This window comes from Pezoporus wallicus, unplaced genomic scaffold (assembly GCF_028554395.1).
Source record: "Pezoporus wallicus isolate ANWC-B61680 ecotype Strahan unplaced genomic scaffold, APGP_CSIRO_Pwel_v1 contig_6464, whole genome shotgun sequence".
Taxonomy (NCBI): Eukaryota; Metazoa; Chordata; class Aves; order Psittaciformes; family Psittacidae; genus Pezoporus; species Pezoporus wallicus.
Genome location: NW_026642130.1, coordinates 6,505,504 through 6,520,290, shown reverse-complemented (window position 1 = coordinate 6,520,290; position 14,787 = coordinate 6,505,504). Strand labels below are relative to the sequence as shown.

Below are 14,787 nucleotides of genomic sequence, written 5' to 3'. Positions count from 1 at the left end.
AAAGCAGTCACTGTTAGCAGCAAGGATAGGTGTGAACTCAGAAGTGAAGTTCTCAGATCAGGCAGCCCGGCTCTCTTAGACGCAAGTGCCTTTAGAGACTTCACTGAGGAGCTGATTGAAGCACTAATGTTGATTTTTAATAACTCTTACAGCTCAGGATGGATCAGGGCACTGCCAAAGTGTTTCCATATTTTAAAAGGTGAAAGGGAGAATTTTAGTGCAGCAATTAATTTTGCGAAGTACCAGCATCAGGCTAAGTGGTCTCACTTAGCCTCATGTTAGTCCTCTGCAAAATACCAGAGTGGTTAATTTGGGATTTCATCATCAAATAACTAGATGCTAATACTATGATGAATAGCAAACAATGAGCTTTCCTGGAAAATGGGTCTTGTTAAACCAACCTGTTGACTTTTGGGTTTGGGGGGGGTGCAGGGGGAAATTGCGTTCTTTGTTTTGTTTTTTAATAAAACGTGCCTGGCTGCTAGAGACAACTGATGCTATAATATGCTGCAATTTCTCCAAGGTATTTGTCTGGTATTATATGGAATTAACAAGGCACACATTAGAGAGATTAAATGTGCTTCACTGACAGATCTCAAAATGTAGTTGTTAATGAGAAGATATCACTGAGCAAGGCCACTGGTAGCAAGCATTGATTCTTCTTCAATGCTGTTTAATAGATCTACCAACCATCCAAGTAATAGAAAAATCTCCCCTGGTAAAGGCTGCAGGTGGTGTAACGGTGGGTAAAAATATTACAGAAGGAGCTATTTTAGTCAGTTATCTGCATGTCTCAGTCGGTCTCAAGCTAGCAGTGGTATTTTAAATGCAAAGTAATACATGGAGGAAGCACAATCATAGGAGCCCTGCTCCCCTTAGAAAGTCAGGCACTCGGAGGACACAAAGGAGGCCACTCAGAGCTACACAACATGAGCTCTCCTTGCAAGGCAGTGGATAAAAGGTCAGTGCAATATTGGATATATAATACAAGCCCTAACACGGCAAGGAAAAGAAGCTGAAGCTGGGAAGAGAGAACACTGCTGCAGTACAACGTGGCGAGAGGAATGCAGGTCTTGGGTCTGTGCATGAACATGTGGAAATATCAGCAGAAGTTCAAAGGGAAGCCGCAAAAGTGACCCCGGGTTGGAAATCAAATCTTTGACGTGAAATCTAAGGAGTTTATCAAAGAAAGGCTGAGAGGTGACTTGATCACTGGGAGCAAGTGGAAAAGCTTTCAGGCTCACAGACAAAGGCGTAACAGGTTACAGGGGCTAGAAAGTCAAGTTACACATCTCAGCCTTTAAGTGAGGCACTTTCCCAACAGCCAGGATAATTAAACAGAGAACCAGCAAGGGAGAGGGTGAACTCACCAACACTCAGTGTTTTTAAGAGGAGATTAGATACTTTTCCAACAGGGGTGCTGCCTGGGGGAAAGTCCATAGCCTGCATATACACGAGCTCAGATTAACTAAGCACAGAGATCCCTTCTGACCTTAGTCTATGAATCTATAAATTCCCCATTCCACTCATTAGCATGGATCACAAAAAACATGTTTTAAAAGCAGCAACATAAACAACTTAAAAATTAACTGCATGCTATTGATCTCCTCTCACCAGGAATTACTCGATACTAAATTTCTGGGGAAAATCTGACTGCATCACTTTCATTTTTATCTGCACTATTTCTGCATGTTAGTGTCTAGGGAGCATGATGGCTTTGAGCACAGGGAGAGAGATGTGCATGGCATTCCCTCGCATGGCAGAATTAAAAGGTCCATTCAAATGGGTTTAATATCAAGTTAAATGACTTTTAATGAAAAACAAAAAATAAATGGTTCGGGTCTCCAGCTCACAATCAGCAGCAGAGCAAAGTGAGCATCGTTTTCAGATTAAGCCCAGCCTGATGGAAGTCAATAAGAAATTCGTGATGACTAGAATTAACCCTTTGAGGGATTGTGCCAAATGGGCAAAGAGCTGTAATAGGCCTGAAGCATTTTAAAATTCAATGAGAACTCACACAGAGATCTCGAACATCTACACAGTGTGTGAGGGAGATATTTGACATTTCCCACACATCAGGTAAGCGTGTCCTGTTTGCCACATGGGCCCCATCTCGGTTTGGCAGAAATGAACAGATCCCCCTGTTCCTTTGTGTGATCTTCGGAGGCGGAGGCAGCAGACAGCAGCCCACAGGGATGAAGAGCTGGGACAATCACACCTTCCTCTGCTGGATACCTCCATCCAGAAAGACTTGCACAGTCATCCCTCCCCTCCAACAGTGGCAATTCCTCCCTTTGCAGGCAAGCATTCTCCCTTCCTGCAATGCCCTTCAAGGGTTTATTTTTCCTCAAGCAAAAGGAATACCAAATGTGTTTCTGTGCATGATTAATAATTCCATATTCTGCTTGCTTAGGATGCAGGCAGCATGCAAACAGGCGTGTGCTACAGAGAGCCTCCACGGGGCAACAGCAGCAGTGTGATGGTGCCAGCATTAATTCCAGAGAAGCTAATTTAGTACCAGCAATTCCCAACAGACACCAGAAAAGCATTTTCTTCCTCCTTCTCTGACTGTTAACCAGTAAGATTTATTAGATGGTTCTCCCGAATGGAAATCTTTAATAAAAGTTCGACTCAAGCTGAACAGCACAAGACCAGGGTTGGTCTGTGGATTCCCCCTTTCCCCCGCCTTCTTTTTAACTAAGCCCTTGTTCTTGAACAGCGAAGCATGGTGACTCCTGTGCTTAACTACAAGACATTGCTAATGTACTGCACCAACTGCAGACTCCCCCAGCTGATTCCTTTCCTTGTTGCAAAGTTTGTGGTAACTGCAGGCAGTGGAAGGGGTTAGAGCACAGCTTGTTTGGATGGATATTCCCAGGTGAAGCTATTACAGAGCATGAATCCTTAATGGCCTCGTACTTCTCAAGCCCACAGACATAAAGGCTGCTCTGCTCAGCAGGCAGCATTTGCTGCTGGAAATGTTTGTGGTCCAGAAGGGAAAACCAAAATCTTCCAGCATAACTGGAAGGAGATATGTGTCTGGGACTATGCTGCATGTACGGTGGATGAGAAATGCCACCACCAAACTAATAGCAGTGATTTCTGTCTCAGCTGGCAACATGAAGGATTTTGGCGTGTGTTAAAGCATAGCTGGTACAGGCAGAGCATTCAGGCTGTTACTGATGTGCAGCGGACTTTGGAATAAAACACTGCTGTTTTTCATCACCAAGTAATGATGCCACATCATGGTTTTGGGTCATTAGCAAGGAAAAGTGCTCACAGAGCAGAGGAGAATCTACCTGGAGGTTGGCCGAAACACCCACACTAATAATCCTGTTTCATGAAGTGGCATGATACCCTCCTAACTGACGAGAACTAATGTGGACCCTCATTTATCCATCTCATTACAAAGATGAAACCTGTGGCAGCACAACACTGCCACCCGAGCGCAAGCCCTCTCAAACATAACCTGGCTGCAGACATCCACGGAGGTTGTCAGCACGGCTCCCAAACTCAGGATGACACTTGGGCCCCCTGACCACCACTACCCACAGAGACACAGCAATGCCTTTCTCTTCAGCCATGCAAACCACCATGCGGGTTTAAAAGAAAAGTTCTCCAGTTTAAGCAAAGGCTTAAGAGATGGTTTCAGCTCTGCCCAGCACTGCATACAGCCACCTGCTCCAGTAGCTGTTATGCTGCTCGCTTTTCTTGCCTCACACTTAATGCCAACCAGTTGACGAGCATGATTTGGTTCCATCTCTAATAAAGCCTTCCTGAACTCTTAGGGCAGGGAGGAAATCCATCCAGTAATAAACATGAGGATTTTTTTCTGTGAAGCAGATTCTGTGTCTGTCTAACTGGTGTTTTTAAATAATGTTTATGGAACTGCTCCAGATATGTGCATGCATAGCCAATAGTGAGGAGGGAGAGGAGCTTTGGTTGTGGCCTCAGATGATAATAAGTTTTGTGGAGTCAAAACACCACATTGATCCAGCCATTTCAAATCTTTTACAAGCCCAGACATGACAAGACAGGATTCATTTTTAACATTTCCTGATGAGGCTGACGTGTTCTTTAAGACTAAGCAGGAAAATTAATAATAAGAATAAAAATAAGGAAAAATTAACAAACTTTGCTGGTAGTGCCGCTACTTGGGCTATGGCTAGCCATCATGACTGGGATTGGGAAGGGCTGCAGCAGGAGCTCCCAGGCACTTGTCTCTCAGACACTACAGAAGAAAGGTGCTGACATCCTCCGCTTCGGGTTGCTTCCAAATTATCACCCATCAGGAGACTTAGTGGAGGGTCTTGATGGGAAAGCAGCCACCAAGCAAATGGCAGCTGAGCTGCGTGGCAGGGCCCCAGCTGAGAGCACCACCAGCTCCTGTGTGCTGAGCCCAGATGCTCCACGTCTGTGCTGGAGCGTGGGCGGCCTTGCTCACATGTGATTAAAAATGTTAACTAAAAAAACAGTGCAAAGTCAAATGCAGCAACAAAGGCAAATCAGATCCTGGCCTGTACCTGCATGGGCACTACTTGCAGAGAAAGATGTGGTCATCCCACTCTACTCAGCACTTGATGGCAGCACCAGTACTGTGTCCACTTCTGGTCACCACCATTCAAAAATGACATGGAGAGACTGGAGAGGGTCCAGAGAGGGGCCAACAGAGAAGATCAACAGGCTGGAGAACCTGCCTTCTGAGGAAAGACTAAAGACATTGGGTCTCTTCACCCTGGAGAAGAAAAGGCTGAGAGGGGACCTCACACACTATTCCAGCACTTAAAAGGGCAGCTACTGGGAGGATGGAGACTTTCTCTTCACAAGGAGCCACATGATGAAGACAAGGGTTACAGGCTAAACCAGGGGAAGTTTTATTTCAATATAAGAATTTTTTACAGTGGTATCAATCATTCACTAGAACAAGCTCCTGAGGGAGGTTCTAGAGTCCCCATCACGAGAAGTTTTCAAGATGCGATTGGACAAGGTGCTAGATAATCTCATCTAGTGTCCCTTTCCCATGGAAGGTTGGACCAGACAATCTCTCAAGGTTCTTCCAACCTGGGGTGTTCTATGATTTTATGATTCAATGATACACTTTGTTCTTCAAGTCCTCTAATGGCCAGCTGTCACCTGTTTGCTCTGCCACCTGTTTGCTCAGGCTGGGGAAGGACTGCAAAGTGGATAGGCAGAGAAGAGATTTAAAGGGTGTTTAGGTTACACAGCCACTGCAACCATGGACAGCCAGGTCCCCACCAGCCCTTGGTACATCTCAGCCTCGTTGGGATTTCCTTAGGAGTGTGATTCATAGCTTCACGGAGGTCAGCAGATGGGCTGTATTAGCAGTGGCAGTGCTGGGGAATATCACAGTGTGATGCTCTGACACTGCTCATGGCTTGAGCAATGAAGGATGCCCTGGGCACCTCTGATGAATCGGACACAGTGCTGTAGGTGAAGCGTCTCTAGTAAGGGGTGTAGAGCAGGAACCAGTGTTGCTAGCAGGCTAGGTAATCATGGCAAGATGCTGAACCATGTCTCCCTGGAAGGCGTGGATGGAGTGACCTCCCTCCTGATGCCAGTTATCTTCACCCCAGGCATGCTGCTGGGGAGACGGAGGTCCTCCTTAGCTGGGAAGGTTGCTGCTCCCAAAGCTGCTGGAGGGTTTGCATCCCCGCAGCAAGCCTCTGTGGCGTGGAGCTCCCTTCCTTCCTTCCCAGGCTCTGACAGCCTGTAATCATTTTATCTGTCAGCATTAATGGCAGCAAGCAATAAACTTGCATCCTAATTATTGTAATTATTTCTTTCTTTGTACGTCAGCCTTGGTAACGATGTTTTTACAGCTGATGGGATGGAAGGGAGGGGAGTAAAGAAATATTGTCACAGTAATGAAGAAAGAGCAATGAGCATACTCCTTTCCATTCACTTTCCTCAAGGTTTTAAAGCCCACTTGAGTTTCCTATTCTCTAAGGTCCCAGAAATTAGCAGTGATTGCCCTAATACTGCAAAGTATCAGCAATCTAGGACTAAATTTTTAATTGATCTTAAGCACCTACCTGCCAGCATAGCCCCAGAGGTGTCTGAGTGTCTCCAAAGTCCCCTGCACACGTAAGTACCCACTGCGTACTAAGAAGTGCCTATTTCTTGATAGCAGAAGCTCACTGTTTTGCTTAACCTCAGGCATGACTTACAAACTGTTTTACCAGTCTTGTCTGTGGGAATTGCATATGGAGGGGGAGAAGCTGCTGTAATCACCATTTACAATTCACATGGTCTTTCAGAGGATGAGATTCAGCTTCCATTTCTTCCCCAGAGCATTAACACCATGATGGGAGAGTGGTCCCAGCTACCGGGCAGGAATTTCTTTCTGTGGTGTAGCCCAGGTGATGGAGAACAAGAGCAGCCTTTGCCCACCTGCTGTAACCCCTAATCCAGAGCATGGGATGGGGAGGAACCCAGACCCACAGCACTTTGGGAAGCTGTGCTTGGCTGCTGAGCTGCCCTATGGTGGCAGCAGCTCTGGCTCAGAGTAGCTGCTACTAAACATGGGATAGAAGAGACCTTACTAGAAGAAATGTGGGCAGCTAAGATACCACACAGGAACTTGTAAAGCACCCAGGTCCCTATTTAGAGACCTAACACAAGATGCCCAAGTGGACACCAGGCACTTAAGGCCAGACTTCAACTAGGAACTGGTGGTTGCTCAGTGCCTGTTCCCAGGGTCACCTACACAGAAGTCTTTGCACAGCATCCTCCCTCTGTCCTTCCCATTCATGCCATCCAGGTCAAAAGCTCCATGCAGAACAGGCTCACCAGGTAATGAGCAGGAAGTATCAGACAGGCCCCATGTGTAAGTGGTAACACCACTAAGGTCCTCTCCTGTGCTGGTGTGAGGTGCTGTCATCTACACTAGCATGTCCACACCAGTAAATTAAAGCTTTTTAGAGGCCATTCATGGGCCCTGGTCCGTGATCATGAACACTAATAGAACCAGCCTCAGGCTCCAAGCGCCACATTAATATTTCTTTTAATTGCCCATTATTGACAGTTCTGCAGTCAGACCTTTCTTAGGGATCTTTTCTGTGATAGGGAGTTTGCCTGGGTTTTCCCACTTCACCCAACAAAATTGCTAAATTAACTGGTGTATGGGTACTGTTTGAATGCCTGATCAGCATTTCATTAGAGAACCAAGGCAGCAAAACTGCTCTATACAGCAGTCCATCTCTGACATTGGATTGTCTTCACCCAGCACATCTCAGACAACACCCCAACTCACATAAGCTTCCGTCTCCTTCAACTTCACTAATAAGAAAAACGAGTGAAACACAAACATCAACTGCTACCCCATGGCCTCATTTCTAGGTTTTCAGCAGCCCCTCAACCACATCGGGGATGTTTCAGCACATGGTGAGATTGTCCTTTCCCCCTCCTTGTGCTGTATTTTGCAAGCTGTCTTTCCCAGCCTGTCTTGCTTTTAAACAATAACTTGTTTCAGTGTAGATCTGGGCTTCCCACCCCCCAACAAATATCTTAAATCCTAAACTGTGGCTTAATGTGCACATTTGTCTGATATACTGGGTTGGCTGGTCCTGCCACCTCTGCTCCCTCCGGGCCATAAGGGACCTGAGCCCTGGCAGGAGTCCTGGCAGGGCAGTGCCTCTCTGCCACTAGCTCTGTCTCTTCAGACATGGGCTTGTTCAGCCTCAGAGCCCTCTTTCAGGATGACGCTCTCTTTACTCAAGTCTTCATTCTTCCCATTTCTCCCTGACGTTTCAAAAATAATTACCAGTGGTTCAGTAAGTTCATTAGCAAACTCCCTTAGGACCCTGGCTATGTATCATCCAGCCCTGCTGATTTGTGGATAGGCTCTAATCAAGTGTTTCAAGTCTCTCTCTCCTTCCTCCTCCTTTCAGATTAACAGTTATTTTGACAAGATTCTCATTATTTCCTATTTCCTGACGGTACCCAGGGACCGGGCTTATTTGAGTCCTCACTGTTGTCATTGTGGGTTTATTTTTAACCTCAGGCTCAGCTTCTCCACAAGGGCAACAGAGTTTTGTGTTCTGCAGAAACTCGTGGCTTTGTCAGCTCCACTTCAATCTCAGTTCATCCTGGGTCTTTCAGCGCTCTCCGTCTTCTGCCTTTATCACTTCTTATTCTTCTTCCCACTGCTCCAAAATTAGCCAGAAGAAATGACAGTGTTAAAGCCCTTCCACCTTCTTAGATATAGGTCACCTTCTTTACTGCAATTAATTTCTTGTCTTCCTTTCCTTATTTTTCTCCCCTGGTGTGTATACACTTTCCAAGTTTCCATTTTCATTCCCAACACAACCATCCACTGGCTCCTGTTGGAAGTGACTCAACCACCAGAAAACCCACCGACAACCCCATCCAGCTTAACAACATCTTTAAATATTGGGGGGCAAACTCAGGTTTATCAGCAGATGGAAAACACAGCTGCCTCACTTTTGGGTTCCCGCTGGGCAGGGGGAAGGATCTGAGCCCCTCGTTGTCCATCTCCATTAGCCCAAAGTGAGTGTCATGCCCTGCATACGATTGCTGAAGATGTAAAGGTGTAAAGTGGAAGAAGGAAGAAGAGATGAGGCTGAAGGGCAATTTTTCTTCCAAATACCTTCCACAACTCTGCACCTTCCCTCCTATCAGGAGCTTACAGCCCATGGGATTAGCCCAGCCTCATTATCCTTGATTTGCAAGAGATGTCTGAAGTCAAACACTTTCATTTGAAAAAAGCAGTAGGGTTTTTTGTCTTTAGTCACCAACATCCAGCTCCTCTGCAGTCCCTCAGCTGCATGTCCCCAGCCATCAGATCCATCTCCCCCAGGTTGGCTTTCCACTTGACACCACCCTTCCTGCACATGATGACAAGGTCAGCAGGAACCCCAGGCTCCCACAGCCCAGTATGGCTATGGCAGTGGCTGAACCAACAGGGCGTTTCTTACAGGGGTTTTTTCTCCTACTTTTCAGCATTCATTGATAATTAGAGGAGTAATTACAGGGTTTATTTCAACCAAGGCATCAAGGACCCTGAACTGCTTGGATTGCTTTTGCATGGGATGTTGCTACAGGGATGCATTGTCCTGCTGCATTTGCTGCATATCGGTATGTGGGCTGGAGCATCTTACTTGGGCTAATTGGCCTCTGTTGTTTAAATTAGAGACAACATTTACCTACCTGGCAGGGGCACAAAAAGCATTAATTCTGGAGGAGAGCAAGGGAGAGGTAAGAGAAGCACTCACACAGTTTCACATAGATAAGAATAAAAAGTGCGTTCATCGTTTACCCCTTGTAATGCAAGCTTGGGTTTGTTTTAAGCCTCAAAAGAGAATTGTTGGGTAAGAAAACTAACTCAAACTTTATTTGTTTTTCATGAATGAAGCGCTGTGGTTCTGGATGGAAAAATTTATGCCACTGGTGGGATCGTTAGCAGTGAAGGACCTGCCCTGGGAAACATGGAAGCCTATGACCCTAAAACAAACACGTGGACACTTCTGCCAAATATGCCCTGCCCTGTTTTTCGACACGGCTGCGTAGCAATCAAGAAGTACATCCAGAGCGGCTGATGTTACGCAGGAGTTGGATGGAGAACTGTTTGTACCTGTTGAAAGCAGGCAAGAAGGATACTACTACTTAAGAAACAAAAGCAGCAAAGCCAGCCAGTGAACATATTGCTCTAAAGTCTTGAATAGTGTCTACATTGAATGTAGAAAAATCATCCTCACCTTTTGGTGAACAAGGAGCAGAGAGCTCCGTGCTATGTAAGATAATTGTAACTTAATAATACAAGGGTGTCGCTAGATGTTATAGTGGCACTTGTTCTGGACATCGGCTTTTGGTCAACCCAGGTGCAATAGAATTTCACATATTTTTTAAGCTGGGGAAGAGAAGAAAAAAGAAAATCTGCATTTTACTTTAGAGTTCAAGCTTGATTCTTAAAATAACCGTGCAGATTAGTTTTACTATTACACTTTAGGCATCAATCTATTTGAAAGGTCAAAGTGTCCTTATCACTTTGATTCCTACATTTGTTTTTAACAAATACATGCTTTTCAATACCAATGACTGAGAGGAATCTTGTGTGACAGATGGCTTACGTTGATGTCAGTCTTCCATCAGATCAAACAAATCTTTCAGTTCTCTAGAGCCCAGAGGGAGGAGAGGTGGAACCGGGGACAAGAATTGGTAATAAATTCTGTTCTAAAAGATTAAAAACAAAACAGGCCTGTTGGGCTGGATGAGTTTCTGCTCTGGGCGATGCTTGTGTGGGCACATGTGGCCATGCCCATGGGTCAGGGGGGGTCTTCTAAACCACGTCTGCCCGCTTTCAGCTTCTGAGCTAACTTGGCAGTCCTCGATTCCTGTAATGCAAAATGAAAACTGTTTCGATTCCAGAGGCACTCTCCTGATAAACCGCAGATTTGGGATCCCATCTGGAGGTTTGATTGGGAACCCGCTAAAACACAGAGCACAGTGTGGGACGTCAACATTTTCATCACACGGAGAAGGTGCCTCCTGTTGCAGCTGTGCACTCAGTTTTGACTCTCAACAAAAATTCCTTATGTTGGGATATACGTCACTATCTTTTATGTAAAGTCTGAGAAGTATTTTATTTTACTCTTCAAGTTTCCCCATAGGGGTGGAAACCTTTTGCTTCTCTTATTTACATATTAAAACACACGAGTTTAAATCCCATGGTAGAAAAATGCATAGACTTAAGCCCAGTGTAAGAGACTTAAAATGATTACAGTGTAGAGTTGTAAGTATATGCACAGCACAGGGGTTATATTTTTATATATATTAAAATATTGTCTATCCAGAGAGCATTGTGATGTGGAAATTCTTTATAAATTTATACATGAAAGGATCAAACAGGAGATGGACTGGGTAACATAGAGGGGGCAGGGGAAAGAAGCTTAAAATCCACAAAGAGGAAGTAACCCCTAGCTAAGGATTGTCCAATTTGTTTCCAAGTCGAGGGAAAAAAGTTGCCATACTTGCCTTTGCAGACTCAAATCCCAAATGCCATGCCAGTTATTCAAGGAGAGTCCTGTACAGGGTGTGGGTGAGATCTTACAGTCAATATCTAGTTGAATTTCATACCAAATAACACTAGCCTTTTTATAGGGAGGGAGGTCTGCCTACAGCTTTGGGAAATTCAATGCAGATGGTTCGCTAATCATCTTATTTTATTAATAATCGTTTATAAAATAAAAGAAAATAAAAAAAGACATTTGTATCTTGCAGTATTTAAAGTGCTCAAGTCATCTGAGTCAAGCTATAGGGTGACTCAAGTCTCTCATTTTGACAGTGAGGTTCCAGCCTTTGTTATGCAGTTGTTTTATTTATTCTTTAAAGAAAAAAAAAGTAATAATAAGCACAACAAAATTATATACTAGTATGTCATTTAAAGTATTTATGTCGAACAGGGTGCAAGTGTGAACCTAAAGATTGGAGCACAAGTTTCTAACTGCCTGGGGCAGGACTAATTTTAGTGTTGGTGTGTGTCTACCTCCAAAGGAGGTGCTACCTGTCAACAAGACCTAAACACATTCAACATTTCCAATTTAGCTTATTTCTTCATTTCTCACACTGGAACAAAACTGGCTATTTCTGTGAATAATATTAAAAACAGGGTTATCTGTAATGGTATTGTATATAGTTTATGTTTACTGTTAAGTTCTTGTTATATTATAATAAATATATTTATAGATCTAGATTCAGCATCCAGATTGGATTAATTCTGTCACGACCGACCAAGAAGCAACACTGCGTGAACAGTGACTTCAGGTTTCATCCCAGCCATGGATGAAAGTGTATCCATTCCACCCAGCTAGCTTCCCTCGCAAATCCCAAAATTCATTGCTGATACTTAAATGCTCCAAAGAACTTCCATTGCTGAAACTTAAGTAGCTTCCAAAGAACTTCCATTCCTATTCCGGAAGAAGTTCTTGGAAGTGAGTCTGTGTTTTATTCAGCAAAACTGTTTCTTCTTCATCCATTTTCCCAAACTTACTATTAAGGAAAACGGGCTCAAGGTACTTTAGGAAAGTAACCTGAAAAAAAAGCACTGATAAACAGCTTTGTTGTTGATGATGTTTTTGTTTTACATGAAGGTTAGGATTTGTACTGCGCTGCTGCTGCAATGTCTGAAAGATAAAAGCTGCTTCTGCCCTATGGCCAGAATTCCTTCATATCTGGAGTGGGAGTTCTGTATCTCACTGGATACGTCGTTCAGAGAGCGCTTAAGTGCAGCCGTTCATGGTTTCTTTGATGTTTCATTAGGGTGCCATCTGGTAGTTGTAAAACTGGATACGGAACAAAGATGTGCCAAATATAACTAGTCTCAAATACCACCGCAGTGGAACATATCAGCTGGATCTTAGGAGGCAGTATCTGCTCTGCACATTAACAGGAAGAATCTAACATCTATTGAAATTGTCTGATGCTCTTACAGAGTACATCTCTGCAAGTATTTAAGAGCATGAAGTGCAGTCTTTAACCAGCTTCATGGCTCAGGTTGCACAGCCTATGAAGGTTACCAGAAGCCTTGCGATTCACTGTCACACAAACCTGCTGCAACAACGCACACTGGGTGGTATGAGTTGCCAGCCGTTTTATCAACACTCTGCAAAGATCCTTACTCAGCACTAGTCACTAATACTTGGTAGGACAAATAAGATGCAGGCTATTTGCTTTACTTGTCTGTGGAAATCATTTTAGTTCCCCTCTGGGAAGCTGCTGAGCACTTTTGCCAAATGAATCGTGTGCACCTCTGAAAGCTTTAAGAAATTCAGGGACAGGCTGGCTCAGCCTGGCTATGATAAACACTCTTTGTTCACTGGCTTCACCCTGCCCTGGCTTACCTGGGAAGGAGGTCGATCTCCAAATGGGGCTGTTGGCTGCATTCAGGTAATCAGCCACCCCTGTCAACTTACACAATTATCCACCTTTCTCCTCTTGTTTCATCTAGTGGCAAACACACTGTTCTAATAAAGCCTCAGCAGCCCCGTCTTTTAATGAGCTGCAGCCCGGTGTTAAGCCTGAGCTTAGCGCAGTGCAATTGGAGCAAGCAAATTAGAGTATTCATTACACTTCGGCTTGCCCTTGGTGGAGTCTGGACAAACTGAACGCAAGCACGAGCACCCACCTTCTGCAGCTGCAGGGATACAGGGATTAGCTGCAAGAGGAGCTGCAGCCTGAACTTCTGCGTGACTTCACGAGCACCATTGTGTTTAACGGGCAGAGACAGTAAAGGCCCAGACTTGCTTCCGGTACTTACCCTCCCACCTGGCTTCTCACGAGGAACTTCTCTGAGAGAACTGGAACTAATTCCAAAGCTTTTCTCTGCTGTCTCACATGCAAGGGCAAGGCCTCAGAACCATCCTGCCTCCCCATCACCAACCAAAAGAGGTAACTTACTATATATAATGGGGGATAAACCTACAAAACAGCACATGCAGTCAAGTCCTGGCAGGCTGCAGCCAGTGCCAGGTGTCTAGGAAGACAGTGACTGTATCCATTGACGTTCTTACAACTTGGCGTGCTAATAATTTGGATGAGGCCCTGAAGCTCACCCCTTAATGCTTTCTTTCCCATTTCAAGTCAGCTAAACAGAGGAGCTGAAACATGGTTTTGGCTGAGGTTGAGGCACCAGCACCTACAGGAAGGCAGCAGTAGGTTCCCATCATGAGTATTCTGGGTCGATAACTTTAGACTGCAGAAAAGTCCAGAAAGAAAATGTTCTGGAGGGAAGCAGATGGACATATCTCAGGCACAGTGTTCCCATCACTTGTTACATTAAGCTGGACAGCAATACCAGAACAGAAACACTGCTTTTCCTCCAAAAAGCCTATCTGTTTGAGGCATGATTAAACACTCGCTGAGATAAGAATTCATTCAGGAGCTGCCATCACAGGCTCCTTAGCTGAACTGTGCAAGCCTGACAGGCACAGCAGCACCATCTCCAGCTGCTGGAGACTGAAACAAAAAGGAAGGTGGCAAACTACCTTAAAAAACAACTCTCCCTTTGCTAGTCACTGGTGGTTTTCCTTTTGGTAACACACTGCTAGTTCATAATTCCTGTTTAGCTAGCAGATTTCTTTAAAAGTAACAAATTCCACTTTATCTGAACAAATTCTGCTTCATCTGGTAAGAGCTTTACACACAATTACATGTTTTGGCTCTATTACTACCTAGGGGAAGGAAGCTCCAGTGCTGTCATCAAGCCCAATGTGACTCTCAGTTATTTATTAGTGGTGGTGTACACAACGAAGGTTTGAAGGGCTGCCTGCTGGGTTTAATTTCATAATCTGTTATTTTGACCAGCATTCTATTTTCTTTTGGAGCTCATCTCCTAAGATTCATTCTGGCACCAGTATCCAAGCCTTTCACGACCTGTCCAGAGAACAGCACTGTTAACCCAGGGGTTTTTAATAGCTTGACAGGCAACATCAGCATGTAGCTTGTAAGCAAATTAATACAGAAGTAGGAATTGTGATGACAGCTGGGGCTGAGCTGAAGATTGCTACAAGTCATGCCTAGCACCACAGGCAATGCACACACTTCCTCCAGCATCGTGACTATCGGTGACCATTTCTCACGTTTTTGTGGCTAAAGAGCAGGCACCTAACAGAGGTCACCAGTGACTTTCCTACATGAGCTTCAGCTTCCCACCTCATTAAAGAAAAATGCATTGATTACAATAATCACTCCTAGAGGCAGAAAGGAACCAGTTTCTGCCCACATACCAGGAACTTAAAGCAGTCCCTAATT

General features: G+C 44.6%; 1 protein-coding gene across 3 annotated transcripts in view; it reads left to right on the top strand.

Moving 5' to 3' along the window:
- The window catches only part of KLHL29 (kelch like family member 29), a 403,205-nt gene extending 391,474 nt beyond the window's left edge, over positions 1-11,731 (top strand). For all 3 annotated transcript variants that reach the window (XM_057427613.1, XM_057427614.1, XM_057427611.1), the window contains one exon: positions 9,395-11,731. In XM_057427613.1, coding sequence (XP_057283596.1) covers positions 9,395-9,578 — 184 coding nt within the window. In that variant the 3' untranslated portion in view covers positions 9,579-11,731. The remainder of the gene's footprint in view (positions 1-9,394) is intronic.
- Positions 11,732-14,787: the final 3,056 nt, after the last annotated feature.